The following is a 20673-nucleotide window of genomic DNA, read 5'->3' on the forward strand; positions in this document are numbered from 1 at the left end:
TGGCTCCTGCGGCATTTTAAACACACCAACTTGTATTTCTTGCTGTGCACAGGTCAGAAGATGGGTGGTGCTATAAAGGTTGGCACAGATGTGTCCGTTTCATAGCAGAATTGTATGGGCAGCAAGTTCTTACGTCAAATAGAAGCAAAATGTGATAGAAAATTTTAAAATTTCGAAGTAAAAACTATAGCATGATTGAGTCCCCAGAAGAATTCTCTAACAAACACTCTTAAAAATTCTAATTTAAAGGAGGACTTTGAAGCTGAATGACTCAATTTGTATAGGAATAAAGGATCTATTCACTATTTAATCTGGAAGCAAACAGTAAGCAAAAGGCCAATTCTGAATCTTTATAAAGCCTTTAAAAGAAAATCTCACCTCTGCAGCTGTGCCATGACAAACTAAGTAGGAAACAAATCTGTTGCACGTATTTTTAAGACAAATATGTTTCCATGGATTGTACACAGTCAGTGAGTCTGATTCTGCATCCATGTTTTTGTCATTTTAAAGAACTTCTCTAATAAGAAATCACACATTATTTTAGTAATATATATGGCAATCCTCATCTGTCAGTTGTAGATAAATCACAAACATGTATGTGTGTGTATGTATATACATACATATAAAAAATAACTTTCTGAACAAAGAAATTCCTTCCTCAATGATAAGAGTTAACGTGTAGTATTTTGGATGCCATTTGTAGAACAATAACTAGAAAATATGTTCTTCCAATAGCAACGCAAAAAAGGCCACAATCTTGCTCATATAAAAAAAATTATTTATATATATACACACGTACATATTTGGGGGGCAAGTTATTTATCTCACAGTTCAACAGAAAAACTGTAAAACCTTTGAGAATTTGCTTTTCCAAATACAGATGACTTCTGTACGAGTAGTATGCATTTGTACAGAAGTCATCAGTGTGTGCACTGCTGTGTACATCAGTATAGTAGCGCATCACTAAATGCACTACTATAAGCAGGCTCGCTCACTGGCAAGAGAGAAGCGCATTCTTAAAACCTATTTTTCACTGACTTTCACTGCCTGCTCTTTCTCCCATTGAAATCATTGGCAAAGCTCCTTTTCAGGGGACACAATAAAGCTGGGGTGGTTTTTTCCCCCCCCATCATGTACACAGCTCAAGCAAAATGATTTGCAAGAAAAATGATGGAAGTAGCTCATTGTGTCAGGACTTGCATGTGCTTAGACTAAAAATAAACTACAGCAAATTGAAACAAGTAAAAATTGAAGTAAAAATTGCATATTTTGAGTAAAATTCATAGTAAATGATCTGTCAAAAGATTGTGCGGGGAATGAACAGAAAAAGTCAATGATGTGATGGAGCATGTCTGCCAAAAGCCTCTCTGGAAGCGCAAAGTCAAATTCCATACCAAATACCTCTCTGATCCAATTCCCCACTAACAGGACATCTGTGTGAATTATTTCACCATAACACAAACCACTGGAGCAAGAGGAAAATGAAGGTGTTTTGCATTCAAATCCTATGATGTAAATGCTGCATCAAGGATATCAAAGTGTCAGGAAAGGGCCGCTGGTATAAATACCAAGTGACATAAAAGACAAGGGGAGATTACAGATGCTGCAGCAAAGAGCCGCTGTGAGAAAAAAAGATTAGAAATAGGAAAAAAAAAAGAAATCCAAGGACAGGAGTAAATTATATTATACGGAAACAAAGTGTCTCAATGTGAACTATTTCAAGAAGGGCCAACACAAGAAACGTAGATGACTTCGGTCTCAGGGGAAAGCACCTCAACTCTGTTCTTCAAGCTCAAGCCTCACTGCTCCTGGAAGGGGGAGATCTCAGGCCCTTCCATTTGTCTTTATCGACTTCTTTCTTTCTCTCCTTCTCGCTGTGCCATCCTGCACCCTTCTTTCAACCATCTGTGATGCTAAAAAGCTTCTGTGAGACAGTTCAAATGACTAACAGCAAGAATATACCCAGGTTTGGGGCGGGGGGATGGGATGGGGGTTTTTGCGTGGTTATTTTTCTGTTGGATTAAGCAGTGGTATCAGGAGTCCAACAAGTACTGCTTCTAGCACAAACTGAGCGATGCAAGTGTGATGACGGGTCAGATAGATAGCTCCCTTTTAGTGGCAACAAACTATCAGATCTGAAATCTTTGCTTATGCTGAGAATCAGAGCCCGGTTATGAGGACACCAATCAAAGTTCTTCTAACATGGACAAACCACTAGACGATACAAACTTAAAGGCTCCACCGAGAACTCAGATGGCACATCCCCTCTTCAGAACACTTTAACGAAACCCAGCCAGGTAGCCCACCTTCCCTGTCGTCTGAGCGAGGGCAAAGAAATTTGCCAAAGGTTATGGAGATGCAGTTTCAGAGCTGTTGCAAAATTTCGGAAGATTATGCTCTTGTCTGCATCTCTTAACCCTTCAAAAAAAGACCACATGGAGTACAAGCATACACTTAGTAAGATCTTGAGTAAGACAGCATGTCTTGAGCACTCAATACTCAGCTTTGTGCCCACTTAATGCACGAGCAGACATAGCATACCGACCGATGCAGCATCACGCAGGGACACACAAGGTGCCTCAAGTAGCAAGAACACGTAGCTACACCAGCAGTGATGCCCTCTCAGAGCAAACTAGACCTTACTCAAAGCCACCATTACCTACGTCCTGGCCCAGCACCAGGCCAGTCATACTGCGTTGCACTATTTGAACACACCAGATTACTTTTAGAATCAGCTTAGATATTTTTAACCACGCTGCGTGGTACAAATATGCCCTTAAGGCCTACTGTGCTACAAGGCTATCTCTGGGTGGACAGATGGAGCTGATTTATTCATTAGCCGAGGTCACAGTCTGTCCCTTCTTGTCTAAAGAACATTACGAACAATGTGGAGACGCAGGAATAGGGAGGGGTTTAAAAAGATATAAAAACCTGACTTGGTTCTTCGGGGTTCCAGAAGACATAATGAAAATCCCAACCGTGGAAAGCGTTGGTACTTGCAACATTGGTACAGCAACTACAGATGCCCAGAGCAAGATCGCTCTCGTTAATTGTAGTTCTTCCAAGGAAGTAAAACCAGTGCCAGGGAGAGGCACAGTATCATGAGCGACTACGTGACTGCCACAGGGACCAAATATAAACACTTGTCCAGCCGAAACGTGTGATGTATGCAAACACGGGTACACTATGAAATACGGTGGCTAAGGTAGGGTGCTGCGGGGTGTGGGAATAAGGAGCTGACGTTTGCTTGCAGAGGCAACAGTTCACCTGAGTGCCAGGGTCCGCTGTATTTACACAAATTTCCAATGTCCGCAAATTTCTCTGAAATTTGGCTGGATGGAAGCCAGGCTGAGTCAAGCAGCTGAGCACGTTGTAGACACATGTTACTTTTTCAGTATATACAGATGAAGAAAGGAGGCCCACTGCATTTGGAGAAGACAGGAACTACCATCAGATTTAAAAAGCCCAAAACCTTACTACATACATGGTTGCCTGGTAAACTGCTCAGGCTGTTACACAGAGATGGAGGCAGTGCAGACAGCTGGCAGCTCGGGGCTTGTGATTCCCCCTCCTAACATCTGCAATATGATCAATATTTAAATACGTGAAATTACTAATTTAACGGCAGAGGCCAATATGCAATCTTTCTGGAGGTGAATTGTAAGAGGTCTGGCTCTTCAAATTAGAGTGAATGCTCATTTTAATGTGGATTTTACTATGCTGTGTACTTATTTTGGAAAAGTTCAAAACTTTTCAGGATTCAGGAGAGGAAAATGAACCTCACATGTGTTTCAATACAGTACCTTCATAAGCATTGCACAGAAATATTATCAGAAAAATCAATGTTTGATTACTCTCACTATCGAGACTCTGAATTCAATTAAAGTGTTAAGAGTGAAAATGGCTATGGAGCTTTTGAAAATTTCAGATTAAATGCCATTTTATTACAGCCACCAACACAGAATACCTTACTGGTGTTTATGAACAGGCAAACCATAACATACAGACAACTAACATCTCAACAGGAACTATGTAACAGCCCTGTCTGTTAAAATTGATCACTGTATAGAATCGGTCTCAATGTTGAGTTTGAAAGGACCCCATCATTTAACCGTAAGCACTTGTTTATGTTGCAAATAGTTGACGTAGCTATGTCTTCACTCCAAAAGTAACCACTGAAGCTGTTAAAAGAAACCCCAACCAACCACACTCTTCTTCTCTCCTCAAACAAGATCTGTATGCCTTTCAAACTAAATATTCAAATATGAAGTTTCACACCCAGATGAGCTCAGTCATAAAGTTCCAAAATTCCTAAAGGGATGGAAGATTTCACCAGTTTGTCACATCAGAACATTCTTTTAATCGGGCTGAAATAGACTGGTTTCTCCCCCCTCCCCTTTTTTTAAAAATTATTATTTTTAAGTGAAAAAGCATAAATTGCATACTTCACAAAGCTACCCAGGAGATGAAACCAAGCAAAATAAGTGACTGTTCCCATTTTTAAGATATCCATCCAGCAACAGAACGTATTGAGGACTCCTTGTAGCTGAAAGCTATATGGCTGCTTACGGAGATTTAAAAAGAAAAGAGAGGAGGAGAGACTTTCCTTTTCAGGATGAAGTTCTGTCCTTACAATGAGACATGCAAACAACATCCTCATGTGGAAAGGGTACAAACCGATGAAGAAAAAACTAAATTCAGATCTGTTTCACTTTTAAGAAATTAGTGTATATTCAGACCATCAAAATATACCTGTATCAAAGAGGCAGTGCTTTAATTAAATCTTCCCACAGTCTCAGTTACATAGTCATGCAAAGGTGCACTTAGATACTGCCAGCATTTGTTTTAGTTTGTTTCACAAATGCCTTTAAAGTGTTTCAATATATTTCCTAATTCATACTCCAAAAAACAGCTCAAGAGGTTAACAACATAAATACCCCAAATTTAAATCAACGGAAGAAATGAAATGTCCAAAGACTTCATAAATAGAGCACAAGTTCGGGAGGCGTAGCATGACGCTGACTGTCAATAAATAATTACAGTGATTCTATTTATTGTCCTTATTAACTATTTTAACAGTAAGTGCTGAATCTCCTATGTCTATGTTGTAAAATGAAGTGTAGTTGTAGTTTGTGGTTTCATAGTGCTCTTGATATTCAAGGCACCGCTCCAGCTGATTTCCATGTCAGCTGCAGAGACCGTTTCTGCACGTCTGATCTTTGCTGACAGTGCTGACATCCAAAACAAGAGGAACACACAATTGGTTGCCAAAAGTTTGGCCAAAGTGGATTTTTTTAGAATTATAAAGAAGGGTTTCTTCTGAAATTATTTATTAATACAGAATTCAGTTCTCCAGGTTGGAACTCAACTTCATTGACAGCAAGACCATAAGTAAGAGTTAGCAAGACAGAAGTCAAATAGAGAGCCGGTCTGAACGGCACCACTTCAGCTTTTTTGCAAAGCACTATTATTTCATGCGTTGAATGAATCAGAGCTCCCATGAAAAAACAGTATGAGCCCATTTAGGTAAAAGTGTACTCTTCTGGCTTTTCCCAATGTTTGGATGCTTGGCTTTCTGAAGTCCCTATAATGTGGTTTTTAAAAATGACTCCAAAAGGCTGAAAAAGTAGAATTCTGCTATACAACACCATGCACTAAGCCCAACCTGAATCATGGGCAGGCTTCAAACCTTTAGGTTAATGCACAGGCATAAGTGTTACTTATTTTCCAAACAGCTTAGTAACTGGGGCAGGAATGAGAAGTGGAGTTCACCAGAGCGGCGCAGCGAGGGCTCAGAGCTTGGACGGAACGAACTCTTTGCTCTCTGCTCTTGAGTGTCTGGTACCACAGTGGCTGGATGAACACATGCAAAGACTGTCGTCAGTATTGTGGCATATCCCCTGCTCTGTGACAACAGAGCCATGAGGCGATGAACATGCCTAGCGCTGCTGGGCTTTCGGAGGATTTAGTGGCCAGCTATGGTTCTGTTACGGCAGCATATACTAAGACTTACCAGACTACTTACTGGAGTGAATGGTAATAGAACAGCAGGAGATGCATCCCTTATCTCAGGATAACACCTCAGCAAAATGTTAAGTTCCAGAGGAAAACCATGTACTCTGTTAGAATCTCTTGATTATATTAGAGAAAATCTAATTACTGACCTAGTTAGATTAAATTTTAACAGCAGAATATGATCTCAGCCTGCAGACACCCAGCCCAAGAAGATGAAGTCTAGTCAAGTTACGAGGAACTGAAAATGGATTCTTACAAAAATAAGTGAAGCAACTTAAGCATAAGAAGCATTACCAGTTCTATCCATAATTATTTAGAAATACCTATTGCAGAAACGCAACCATTTATCCTCCTTTCCAGAATAAAGTCACGTATGAACATTAAGCATTTATGAAGACAATCAGATACATCTCAGAATGTATACTCAGTAATTCACTGAATAAGTAATCAATAAGTAAACCCAAGAACCATAAAAAGGAAAGAGCACCGATAGAATACTTTTTTTTTAAATTCCTTTCATCACAAACATAGCAACCATTGAACTCCTCCTATAAAGTCTGCCTTTTTATATTGACAGTGAAAAAAGGTTAAGAACCGAGTAATGTTTAAAAAGAAAGTCAATGATGAAAAGGTATTACACTCAGAACTCCAGTTGGTTGGAATAATTTTTAAAATTGATACCTAAAAGGCTAACTTTTGGTTAAAAGAAAACTGAAGTTAAACGCAACTAAAGTAGTTGTTTAACACCAAAACAATCAGTAGAAACAAGGAAGCAAAATTCCTCAGGAGATGTAAAGTATGGATAAACGGATAGATGTAATCAACTTAGCGCAGCCTAAGGTGGTACTATCCTTCAGCTAAGCGTAACAAATTCCTGCCCATCTAATTACAAAGTTGAAATAGCATTTTTTTCGTGTAATACATTTTGTGTCCCACAGCGGGGATACGATAACAGCATGCTCACAGTCAGCTCCTGCAGCTTAGATGACAGGCAGGAAATTGGGAAGCCACAGCGAGATGTTCAGAGTCAGTACTGTTCCCAGAAAGTGAGTAAACGTGTGGTCACTAGACTCTTCCTGGGGCTGGTAACTTCAGAAGTTACAGAAGCTGGACTTAAGTTTGCACAAAAATTTTTGTTCACCAAAAGTGGTATTTCTCAGGGGAAGTTGTAGACAAATATTAAAATATCTTGGGCCATTTAGTTTCCTTCAGACACACTCTGTGCTTTAATCAGTAAAAAGCTTGAATTCCCACTTGGGATTGGTTTTTTCCCTATATGCAGACAGAAAAGGGGAAGAAAACCTCCCATTTTAAGCAATTAGCATAATCTGATTTTTCAGTGAGATCATCCTTCCTCATTATCCCAAAACACTGCAAATTACTCTCCGATATGACTAGCCTACTTCTGCAAAGCACAAATAGTCCTGGGGCTATCATGGAACATAACAAAACAAAATTGCTGCTTGCAAATAACAAAATCAAATCAACATTTCTAATCCAGATGGATACATCTGGTCTGGGAAGTGAGCAAAACAACAAGGAATTTGAATTGGTCTCATCCCTGGAGTTTGGGTTTTGACCCTTGACGGATCGCTGTGTTTTAAACAAAGCAGAATTCATAAGCCAGTACCCCCAGCTGTACAAGAGACCCAGCTGGATACCCTGTCCATGAATTAACTACTTCTCAGAGTAAACTGGGATCAAGATGGCCTTCCAGAAGGAAAAAGTCAGAGACTAGCATTTTATATTGATGGCTGCTTAGAGCAGAGTTTTGGAGCCATTCAGCGTCTACCCCTTTCCAGTTCTCGACAGCCAAGTTGCATCTTAAGGGAGGTGAAGGAAAGGTATGTATAAAGAGAGAGAGATACTCTGCATTGCCCTCTCTCCTTCACCTATGTCAGACACCCACAAAGGAATAAACACCCTCTGCAGCATCCAGTTCTGCTGGAAGCATCCACCTCTAGCTATAGGACACTCCTTTCACAGTCAAACTTCGGGAGACAGGTGACATTAACAATAATGAGTTCAAAACAAAAAAAGTGGGACATCCAAAATACAAAATACCTATGTCATGACAGTGTTAGACAACAGATTCTAGAAGCTAATGGTTAACACAAATGCCACCAGTAATTGTGCAGACGTTATAATCATTATGAACCTCCTGTTCTACAAATTGTGGCTAACATAAATCATTCTGCAAAAGTTGATGAAGTCTGCAATGGCCAGAGAAAGTTACAATGGGATCATGGCTACTGTAAATGAAGCAGAAATGTTTGAAATGGTTGAACAGATGATCCTAAATTCATACTAATTATAAAGGCTACAGAAAACACATCAGAATGGACTTAGGCTGGCTACTGAGGAATTTCTGGTTTACATATAATTTAAAATAGCAACAGGCAGAGTAGAAGAGCACAAAGGTAAACACTAAATTTCACAGCTCTTACAAAAACTATATGGCAGCCGCTTTTATAAGAGATGAGAAATATTTATTCCTGGATTGAGCAGTCATACATCAGGAAAAGAGCTTTGTGGCCAGGCCTTCCTCAACATGATTTACATCTTCAACATCTTTGGGTACAGGCTCTGAAGAAATGCTTTGAAATTGCACACTCAATTCCCTTTCTTGATCAGTGTTGTCCATTGCTTGTCCTCAATAAGAGGAGGCCAGAGCTGCTTTCCACAACTACCGCCTTTTGGGGTGGTTAAGTTTCATGTTGCAGGAGCTCAGCTTAGGGTTGCGTATGTACAAAATAGAATTACCATGTGCTGAGCCGACAACAGGCAAAGTTACAATGGCTATGAGTAAGAAAGCATAGTCATCTGCAGAGTGGCACTTTCAGGCTGAATACAATTAACGAGCTCCACTGCAAGAAGAATGGAGTTTATAAGAGCTATACATTATTAGGTTTGATTTTTTCCCCTCTGAGGAAGAGGAATCATTACAATTCTAGAACAAAACCAAAAGATGACAGATTATACATTAATCCTGTTAGAATAAAACAACGATATCCTAATATGAAATATGGAAGGGTACTCAATTCTTGTAATACCTTATTCCATAAAAATAACTGTCTTCACATTTAATGAAATCATACCAGCTGCTTCCTCCTTATTCTACCTATCGTCATCCTGTTGCGGTTCCAACCTGGACCATGTGCGACATTCTTTTTGGTTAAAAGCAGCAGCTATGCAAAATATCAGGTGCATTTCTATATCTCTCTGAACAGTGTAGTGTATTAGGCAAACAAGCATCCCTAAGTCTGCAGTTCTTACAAACAGCAAAGATCATCAGTGTTACACATCCAATGCCACTGCACTCTCCAGTTGCAAGAGGGGACAGCAATCACAGAACCATTATTTAAAGACTAAATTATTACAAATTCTGTTGGAATTCAACTGAATCACAATCATAAACTTACTGGTTTCAGTATGCTAGATATAATATCATCTATGGCAAAGCCAAAAGAATTTATAATACAGTTAAGTGTTAAAAAGAAGTCATGAATAACAGTGAAGGCAAAAATTTGGTGTTTGTTTCTATGTCAAGGGGTAGTATGTATTTCTGGGATAAGCTCCAGACATTTAGAGGGTATATAATAACAGAGGCTTTTCTTTTTTTTTTTTTTTTAAAAGCTCATGCATACTATACACAGACAAGGCAACAGAATTCATTATGGCTGTAAACCAACTATTTTTTTAATTTGACACTACAGATAGCTCTGTCGACAAATTAAAGTACTTTAATAATAATGGCTGCAAGCCTGCTCTTTACTTAGTACATTTCTCCTTTGAAAGTCATTACTATCTCTTCAGCAAGCGTTGGTCCTCAAAGTATTATAGAAGTCCATTTAAGTGGAAAAACAGAACACTCCAAATGCTCACTTTTACTGGTATTTACAAAGCTCAGGCATCTGAATATGATTCTGTTATCAGTCAATGATGTGCTTCATGACCTGTAAGCATTCAGCATGGCAAGAGATCTAAATGCTCGCAATGCTAGAAAGAACAACTTTGAAAGTTAAACACAAAATCTTTGAGCAAACTATTTTTTTGAGTGAAGTCATTTTCCTCTCTGGTCAGAGATGAACTCACTAGGAAAAAACAAGAATACTTAGTATGTTATCTTTTTAACATTTTATTCAATGTGAAAAAGTTTAATGGACTACGGTTCTTAACTAACTCTTTCAGATACAGTACCGTATTTTATTAAATTTTAATTAAACCATGAGTTGTTACTTAGAATATTGGAAGCTAAAGATGACCTATGAGGGGAAAATAAAGGGTAAACTCATTTTTATGACTCACAAAAGTAGACCACACTCAATGATTACCACGATGAAGTTTACTCTTGCTTGTTTATATCAAGTTTTGTTTTCTGCACTTCCTAGCAGCCTCCTTGGAAGATCAGGAATCAAATTCCGGTGGTCAGTGCCCCCACTAAACTTATAACCAGTTAAGTCGCTTTAGAAAATCTGGTGAATATTCATGTCCAGAGTCTTTCTTTTTCTAATATATGCCAACTTAAACACTGAGCTGCTTCTATTTCAGAATAGCAATGACATATTAGCAAGAGATGTTGAACTGGCACAATGATATTTACAAATCCCACCTTTTGCTAGAGAGGAAGGAAAAGGATGAAAACAGGACATCCATCAGGTTAACAGGAAAAGTAGGAAAAAAGCCTGACTAAAAGTACCCAACTTTGCAATGAATGTATTCCATTCAGTAGCCAGCTGGCAGACACATTTTAATCAGGTTTCTAGCCAAGACTCCAGATATCTATGTCTGTAATCATTTCTGCATTTGTTCTTTATATTTAATATAGAATCATAGAATATCTCAAGTTGGAAGGGACCCCTAAGGATCATCAAGTCCAACTCCCTGCTCCTTGCAGGACTACCTAAACCTAAATCATGTGACTAAGAGCGTTGTCCAGACGCTCCTTGAACTCTGACAGCCTTGGTGCCATGACCACTTCCCTGGGGAGCCTGTTCCAGGGACCGACCACCCTCTCAGTGAAGAGCCTTTTCCTAATGTCCAGTCTGCACTTGCCCTGACACAGCTTCATTCCATTTCCTTGTGTCCTATCGCTGGTCACCAGAGAGAGGAGATCAGCACCTCCCCTTCCACTGCCCCCCTTGAGGAAGTTGTAGACTGCGATGGGGGCACCCCTCAGGGATGAGAGCACCCCTCAGCCTTCTCTTCTCCAGCTGAACAAGCCAAGTGACCTCAGCTGCTCCTCTTAAGTCTCGCCCTCGAGGCCCTTCACCGTCTTGGTCGCCCTCCCCTGGACACACTCTCATAGTTCGATGTGCTTCTTATATTGAGGCACCCAAAACTGCACACAGTACTCGAGGTGGGGCCGCACCAGTGCAGTGTAGAGTGGAACAATCACCTCCCTCAACCAGCTAGTGATGCTGTGCTTGATGCACCCCAGGACATGGTTGGCCCTTTTGGCTGCCAGGGCATTCTGTTGACTCCTATTCAACTTGCCACCAACCCAAACCCCCAGATCTCTTTCCATGGGGCTGCTCTCCAGCCTCTCGTCCCCCACTTTGTACGTACAACCAGGATTACCCCGTCCCAGGTGGAGAATCCGGCACTTGCCCTTCTTGAATTTCATACCCTTGGTGATTGCCCAGCGCTCTGGCCTATCCAGAGCTCTCTGTGAGGCCTCTCTACTCTCGAGGGAGTCCACAGCTCCTTCTACTTTAGTATCGTCGGCAAACAAAAATGTACATTCGATTCCTGCATCCAGATCATTTATAAAAACATTAAAGAGCACTGGCCCTAAAATTGAGCCCTGGGGAACCCCACTGGTGACTGGCTGCCAGCCTGATGTAACCTCATTTACTAGAACTCTTTGAGCCCGACCCATCAGCCAATTGCTCACCCAACATATGATGGACTTGTCTAGCTGTGTGCTGGACAGCTTATCCAGAAGGATACTGTGAGAGACAGTATCAAAAGCTTTGCTAAAATCCAAACCCACCACATCTACTGGCTTCCCTTGGTCAACTAGATGGCTGACCTTGTCATAAATGGAAATTAAGTTGGTTAAGCGGGACTTTCCCCTCGTGAACCCGTGCTGGCTATGAGCAATGACTGCGTTGGCTCTCAAGTGTTTTTCAGTAACTCCCAGAATAACCTTCTCCATAGTTTTACCAGGCACTGAAGTGAGACTGACAGGCCTGTAATTACCAGGGTCTTCCTTCTTACCCTTCTTGAGAATGGGGACAATATTTGCCAGCTTCCAGTTGACTGGGATCTCTCCAGTCTCCCAAGACCATTGAAAAATAATGGACAGAGGTCCCGCAATGACATCGGCCAGCTCTTTCAGTACCCTGGGATGAATCCCATCGGGCCCCATAGATTTATGTACATCCAGCTGGAGCAGCAAGTCTCGAACAAGTTCAGGGTCAGCTGGGAGTTTATCATCCCCCTCAGTCATGGTCTTCCAACGCAGGGCTCCGGGGGTCCCATCGGTGTTACAGACAGAGGCGAAGAAGGCATTGAACATCTCTGCTTTGTCTATGTCTCTATTTGTGAGCTGACCGACCTCATCAATGTTATCTCTGGTCCTCCTTTTGCTGTTAACATATTTCAAAAAGCCCTTTTTGATGTCCGTCACAGTGCTGGCCGGCTTGAACTCTAATCAAGCTTTGGCCGCACTAATTTTCTCCGTACAGTGGCGAACGGCATCCCTGTAGCCCTCCCGTGTCGCCTGTCCTTGCTTCCAATGTCCGTACACTTTTCTTTTCTGCCTAAGTTCTAGAAGATCCCTGATCAGCCAAGCCGGCCTTCTGCCCCGCTTGCATGACTTCCAACACTTTGGAATTGCCTGCTGCTGCGCTCTTAAGAGATGGCTCTTAAAAAGTGACCAGCATTCATGGACCCCAATACCTTCAAAAGCAGATTCCCAGGGGACCTTACTGACTAGCTCCTTCAGCAGCCCAAAGTCTGCTCTCCCCATATCCAGCGTTGAAGTTTTGCTGGCAGTTTTTCTCCTGTCAAGCACCAACAATTTGAAACTCAACTACTTCATGGTCACTGTAACCAAGAGAGCCACCAATCACCACTTCGCCCACGAGTCCCTCTCTGTTTCCAAACTACAAATCTAGGAGGGCACCTTTCCTACTCGGCTCCCTCAGTACCTGCACCAAGAAGGTATCTTCAACATGCTTCAGAAATTTCCTGGACCTGTTTGCGTCCACTGTATGATATGCCCAGTTGATGTCTGGGAAGTTAAAATCACCCGTAAGGCCAAGGGCAGTTGATCCAGAGATATCCCTTAATTCCTTGTAGAATAATTCATCGGTGTCATTGTCCTGGCTGGGTGGTCGACAGTAGACTCCCACAACATCCACTAATATATATATATGAATTAATATATATATATTAAAAAAATGTAACTTTTTACTTATACATGTAAATTATGCCATAGCACCTCATTCAGAACTGCCAAGCATTGACATCTTCATTGCAACCGTTTCCCTCATTACACAGATAGAAATACAAGGGTCTTTCCAGTGCATCCAAAAGATTAATAAATGTTACAAGAAGGAAAAGTTAAGAATCCTCTAAACAAAGCTCCCTTAAACCAATAAGATGTTAGCATTAATATCCACAGGATGTTTTCTAGGCCAACACAGATGGACTAGGTGAAAAAGAAATTCAAGGTGCTATAGATTTGTCTTTGTGATGATTATTATTTTAGGGCCTTGAAAACCTATTTATAAAGTAAGGTTCCATTTCAGTCAGTGCCACACAAATGCAAAACAAACACCATTCCTGCCCCAAACAATTCTGGCTACTAATCATAGGTAGAGTCTTCACAGGGCAAAAGTCAGGCACCTCCAGTGGGCCATCCTTGGAAATCAGCTGCTTGTTCCATACAAGATTGTTTTGCACTGAAGCAATACTTATGAGATGCTGTGTAACTAAAGGAAAGATTCAATACACATCCTAAAGAAAACCTTTTCTTAATCAGACCACAGGGAATGCAGTTTGAGCAAGGGACTGCTGGGAGTAGGAATCGTGTCTGAGAATCATTTTCTATGGACTGACAAATTTTACGTACCTGCTCAGCCAGGATTTTCTTTTTCCCAATTTTATAGCATTTTAACTTTATGCTTACTTCTTATGTTTCCCTAGTGCAGTTTGACATGATGCGTGCTTGTAACCTCATCGCCACTGTTGCTCTGACTGCTGGCCAGCTCATCTTCGTCCTGGGCCTGATGGAGCTACCTATCATTTCTCAGGATACCCAGTGGTGGGAGGAGGCCATAGCTGCCGTGTTCCAACTTGCCAGTAAGTCCACTTCTTTTTACTGATGGAAAAATACTTAAGTCTCTATTAAAACCAGGTAGAAAAGAGTTTCTTACTTTATAAATCTTTCAGGTGACAAAGAATAGCAAAAAGGCCTAAATCTAAAAGTAAGCTCATTGTCTCTTAAAAGCTCTCCCCATGAGATTCTGCAGTACATGAATAGAAGCTTTTATCTTGGGTATATCAGAATGAGTCTTCTGCCAACCAAGAAAAACAAGCCTTTATTATTTCCTATGAAACCAGGAAGGCAAACATGAAAGAAAGAAACTGGATGCGACGTAATCCCACAATTTAGCAGGACAAAATATACCAAAGGAATGGTTTGAAAGCAGAGCAGAACGGCCGAGCAAATTTTTGAAGTCTTGCTGAAACATGATTATTTGCTTTTAGCTAACTGAATTTTACTCAATGACCATCAGCTGGATTTTGATAGACAGATACGTCTGCAATCCAGCAAAGAAAGCTGAAGTCAATTCATAACATTGACTGCTATAAATAAAATTCCCACAGTAATTCTCATGGACACAGACTGTATACAGAAATGAATGAGGAAAGGAGGAAATGGTTTTATCACATTTCCATATTGACAGCAGTGGCAACAAACTGTAAACATTTTGCAATAATACCTTTCTTTACTACATAAAATAAGTCACTCATTATTCATTACACCAAGAGTCCAATCCTATAAAATATCCATGCATGAAACTGTCATTAATGGAGTATAACATTCAAGCTGCTTACAAGATCGGATTAAAAATGTATCATTTTTATTAATGTAAACAACAGGTTATAATAAAGTAACACCATTTTATTTTAAATTTTAATTTCAACTTTAAAAACTCAGAATACTTAGTATGGTATAAACATACTGAGACCTCAGGTTTACCCTGCTGCAAGATCAGAATCTAGCCTAGGTCATTTAAATACGGTCCTCACAGCAGTAAATACCCATTAAGGATGATGAACCTGAAGTCCAAACGAGGAGGAGACTGCAGAGGTTCTGTAATTCTCAAAGCATCTGATCCGGCTTCCAGGTGCAGCAAGACCCTCAAGCATCAGTTAGTGCTACCAAGAGACAGATATATGGCCTTGCCATAACAAGACCTCCCTACAGCCTCTTCATGTACACCATGGTCTTTGTAACTCTGGACACCTTCTGGACAGTTCTCCCTGACCATCGGTGTGATGCCTGCTTTACTCTCACTCCCTCCCATCCTCCCCAAAACTCTGTTTTTCCCAGAGAGGAAATGCATTCTGGCTCTGTTTAGATGTGTTGTTTCATTGACAAACAGCACAGTGGACAGCCCTGGGCCTTTCTTCTATCAAGGCTGCTAATTTTAGACTGGGCTTTTTTTTTTTTCCTTTTTTTTTTTTTTTTCCTGTGCTGGAGTCTGTTTTAAACACAGTCAGAGAGAGACTGAAGGGCGCCAGGATATCCCGACACAGGAGAAGGAAATGCCTGCTATTACCTGTTATGCAAGCTGAACCTTGAAATCCCCAGTGCTGGGAGGGGAGAAGGGAGGAAAGCCAGAGTCAGAATGATTAACAAAACACTAATGAGAATGGCTGAAGAAGCTGTTGAATCAAGGAGTTCATCTGCCTGCCTGTGTTCAAAAGGTGTGAAGAGATGGATGTGGCAGCTCGTGACAGTTACAAAGACAGACATTGCGCTATATGAATCAAAGGTCTCCCATCTGCAGAAATAATGCAATGACTTTGGTGGCTATCCCTGCCCCCCTTCCCCATCCTCCTTTGCAGTTATGCCACGCTCTCCTTCACCATCATCAGATGGTTTTCAGTCTTGCAGTCAGTAACATGATATTCATTTTACATCTCATTATCTTAATGAGAGTTTTATGTTTAAGCAAATTCCATCCTGATATCCAGAACAACCAGCTGAAGTCTTCTGGAATGTATACTTTTGAAAAAAAGAGGGAAGGAGTCATCATATCTGCCATTATCCCAATAGAAAATAGACTTCTTGGAGACCTCCCTAGTTTTCCAGGACAGTGGTACGTCAACTGCTGACTACCTGGGTAATCAAGGGTCTGCACTCACAGGACAGGCGGTTCAGAGTACAGCTTGCACTGGCAAAAGAGGCTGTTTCCTCTTTCACAGAACCCAATATGTGCTCTGTAACGTTGAGCCACTCAAACTGGCCACAAAAATCATCCCCGTCCACCAAATTCCCTGGATTGGGCCCAGGCAACAGCATTTTACACATTATGGCTGCAATGTCTTTGATATCAGACAAAACACATGTGCAAACTGTGAGCAAGTCCAGCATTTCTGTTGCTCTGATGAAGGATTGCTGCTACATCTACAGACCAAGATTTCTTTATTGAAGGGGGGAAAAGCGGCCCCCCCTTATCCTATAAGCCACAGGTAATACCCAGCCTCTGAGCCTCTACTCCAAGATGGTAACCTCTCATCTGTTTTCAAAGTAAAGTAGCAATATTCGGCAAAAACATCAGAACAGTGGATAAAAAGCTTGTATTTAAAAGCACTTTGTCCGCGCAAAACAGCCCAAGAGAAATCACTGTGAAGCTCTCCCCTACTTCATTTTAAGGGTTAAAGCCAATGTACTTTAGGCCAGACAGATCATTTGTGTGAGAAGAGCAAACAATATTTAAGAATATACATACTTAGATCTTATTAAATATTTCTTGAGTACTGGCTGGGTAATTTCTGTTTATTACATGTTACTGAAAACAAAAGCACCCACCTCCTGTTTTTTCCTTTTCAAAATCCAAATGATCTAGAGAATTGTTCTGCAATTGCTCATCCTGTCAGTAATTTCAGAAAGAATCCTCTTGATTCATGTCCCCTCTAATTCCAACTTCTGTTTGATCTCTAACTTTCATCCTGGAATATGCCAACAAGTGCTGAAGAGAACCGCAATGGTCACCAGTAGAATGAAATCTAGTATTATGGAGGAAGGCTTGAGTATATGGCTCAGAATCACAAAGTCAACTTACAGTTTTCTTATCCCACTGAAAGATTATGTGTGGATTTCATTACCGTTTCCCAAGGTCTGAACAAAAGTCCTTTTTGTTTTAGAAAACCAAGTGTACTAAGTATTATCTTCCAAACCCTATCACAAGTTCAAATCAAGCGTCTCTGATCGCCCTAGAGCTTGCGACGACTCCAGGCTCCACCGCTTTTTCACTTCTGCCACCTGCACAAGCATTTGACAGTCATTCAAAAAGGATGGACCTCTGACAGAAAATAAAGCCCCAGGAAGCAAAGAGGAAGGAAAGAAGAGAGGAAACAGCATTGCTCCTGGGACAGCAACGGGATTCACACAGCTCCAAAGCTCCGCAACCTCACACCTCCCAGTTAACAGGAAAGCGAGCTGTTTGCTTTGGAAAAGGCATGTGGTGAAAATGGAACCAGTGTTGTACATGGAATTTTGTGTCAACGCTCAGAAACTTCCCTCTAGAGGGTTTTGGGTTTTCTGTTTTTTTCCAAGGACCTGTTACAAACTCCATGTGCTGAATATAGGATGAATAACAGAGCTGACAGAAGAGCAGTTGGAAAGGGAAATCCATACTAACAGGAGAGGGAATAAAGAGCACTTCAGAGAATATTAAACTACTACAAGCAGTAACCTTCCAGACTGGATCAGACCTTAAGGGACTCTAGCCAAGTCTCCAATCTTGTACAATGGTGATTACCACAGACTTTAGAGTGAAATGTTAGAAACATAACGGGGAAAATCCGGGATAAAATATCCCCTACATTAGATCTCATCCTAGTTTCTGAAAGTCCAAGACTGGAATAAACCTGAATCATAATGATTAATATTCTTGCCAATCCGTTTTCAGCATTAAATTACTTTAATACATAACATCCTGAAGATTAAAAAGTTTTGTGTTCCTACTGAGCTTGTCATTTACAGCCAAATGAATTACAATCTCACCTCTCTCTTGCATTTCAAGCATTGCATTCCAGCTTCTCCTACTGTGTTTTTCTGCTGACGGTGTATTTCACTCCAGACCCCTAATGCATCACAGGAAATCCGAGTTCAGGCATACTCTCATTTCTGTGCTATTAAACCTAAATCAAGCAATTGTTAAACGTTTACCTTCTCTCTTCTTTCTGGGTACTACAACTTTAGATTGGTTGATATCCAGAAAATCTTAATGCAGAACAGACCAGCAAAGCAGCCATTGGAGAATATAGCTGAAGATATTCACGATAGCAATGTGGTTCTGATTTCTGTATTACTTCCTTCCACCTTTTTCCTTCACGACACCCTCAAGCCAGATCTGTTCTAAGATGAAATCTATGAAGCTGTAAGACCTAATACTTCCTGAAAAGGAAGCAAATAAATGAGACACTGTAAATAACCTAAAAATCGTAACAAAAAGAGAGTACTTGACTGCTCGATTTTGTGCTAAATGTTTTCATTATTTCTCATTTTTATTTCACCTCAGTGCCAAACTTGCTTGTTCTTTATGTGGACTGCAAACCTCACAGTAAAGCGATCTTGTTTTCACACATTTGAAAAATGAACCGCACTTGCAAAGATCTTAAAATATGGAAGCCTATCCCACTTATTTTGACTGAAATGGTTCACGTGAGCAGCTGAACCAGCGAACTGGGAAGGGCGGTAGCTCACAAGAAGTGTGTTGAACTCTTCAACTGGTATAACTGCAGCAGGGAGAAGATCTGCGTATATTCTTCACGTCTAAATACCGATACGAGTAGCAGGCGATTTGTTGTAGCATCTCAATGTCAAGGGCATGTATTCTGATTAGGAATATGGTAACAAATATATTACCAGATAAGTATCATTCGGATATGCAAGTACAAGGAACGCATTTTATGACAGACACAGCGTAAGAAATAATGCAGTAATGCAGAAAGAAGCGTGTGAAATGAAAAGTTCTCAGCTCAAATATTCACTTTATTGCTTATGAACATGCATATTATATATATATATGAAGATGTCTCCTAAAAAAGTTTCAAACTGAGTTGCCTAGCTAGATCCACAGTTATGCAATTCTTCCCTTTGATGCATCAGGAGATGGACAGACCACTTGAAAAATGGAAGCAGAAGATGACCACTGAAACTTCCAGGAGGATCACTTGTCCATGACTGCTTCACTCTGCACAAGTTGTTTTCGCTCAGGCTGACAAGAGCTCTTACCTGTGTCTGATACGAAGTTTACTGCGATCAAAAGCAGAGCTTTCATTGACTCCGGCTGCCTCCGAATCCGAGGTGCCAAGCACTGTTTGCAGCTGACTTTCAGTGTGAAAGTCTGCACATTTATCCTTATTTAAACAGCTGCCCAAGAGGAATTGTGTCTAATTCATAGGGAATGCTTTTCAACCTTCAGTTCAAGGACTGGCATCATTTCTAAGGAAACCTCCAAAAGGTAACCAAGAAAAGCAAGTTCACTGTCAGTAGACCTAAACTTGTTAAACAGTGCTCTGCACCTCCCTTTGAAGATTTCCAATCAACATAAAGTAGAATTCACTGCCTTACATTGACTAAATCTCCCAACCTTATCAGATTAAAAGACAAAGAGAGACTGACAAACTCAAAGAACACCACAAGTGGAAAGCCATTGTAATTCAGTGGTGAAAAGTGAAGGACAAGAGGGTCTTATTGCCCCTGAGAAGCTTTGCTACCCATAACTTGTTTAATTCTAAGAGATGTTATGTTCTACCAAAATCCTTGGCAGGAAATTTTTATTGTACTCAACAATGTACAACTGAAAACTCAAAGGCCGCTAAAGTCTCTGTGGCATTATAAACCAAAGCAAGCGTGCTTCTACAGCTTTCAGCCTGGTATTACAATGAAGAGCACCCAACTATTGCAGAAGCTCCACATTTGCCTTGCACTGTAACAACTCTCTTTTGTGCCAAGCTGACACAGGAAAAGGTATTAATTGATTAATCATTTACATAAGTCCTACAGCAATCGCACTTTGGCAATCTATCTCACTTTGATAAATACAGTTGAGCTCCTACAAGCAGCTTATTCAGGCTTGTGACTCATTGCAGCTAAATCATTCCCTGTAAATGTTTACGGGGTACGCAGAGAAAGGGGGTGAGAAATTTCCCCTCCCTGTTTGCAGTTCTGCTGCACAAGCGTGGGTTGTGAATTCTCAACAACAGTCTGGCTGCTCTATTTTCCTTCTTCTCCCTTTTCCTGGCAGCAAAAGTCATCCTATAGGACAAGCTGTAAAGAGAAGGATTATAACTCCCAATATAGACTTTCTACCAACCCAGAGAAAACATAAAGTAGATTTCTTCAACTGCACTATCAATGTACTAATAAAACGGAGGAATGCGAATCAAGGGGTGTCTGGGAAA

General features: G+C 40.7%; 2 protein-coding genes across 2 annotated transcripts in view; one reads left to right on the top strand and one right to left on the bottom strand.

Annotated features, from left to right (window-relative positions):
- IFT140 (intraflagellar transport 140) overlaps positions 1-20673 on the bottom strand; it is an 83640-nt gene that overhangs the window by 21743 nt on the left and 41224 nt on the right.
- Positions 1-20673, top strand: part of TMEM204 (transmembrane protein 204) — a 30955-nt gene that overhangs the window by 2596 nt on the left and 7686 nt on the right. Inside the window, exon 2 of the mRNA XM_050905680.1 lies at positions 14173-14328. Coding sequence (XP_050761637.1) covers positions 14173-14328 — 156 coding nt within the window. The remainder of the gene's footprint in view (positions 1-14172; positions 14329-20673) is intronic.

This window comes from Gymnogyps californianus, chromosome 15, assembly GCF_018139145.2.
Source record: "Gymnogyps californianus isolate 813 chromosome 15, ASM1813914v2, whole genome shotgun sequence".
NCBI classification, from domain to species: Eukaryota; Metazoa; Chordata; class Aves; order Accipitriformes; family Cathartidae; genus Gymnogyps; species Gymnogyps californianus.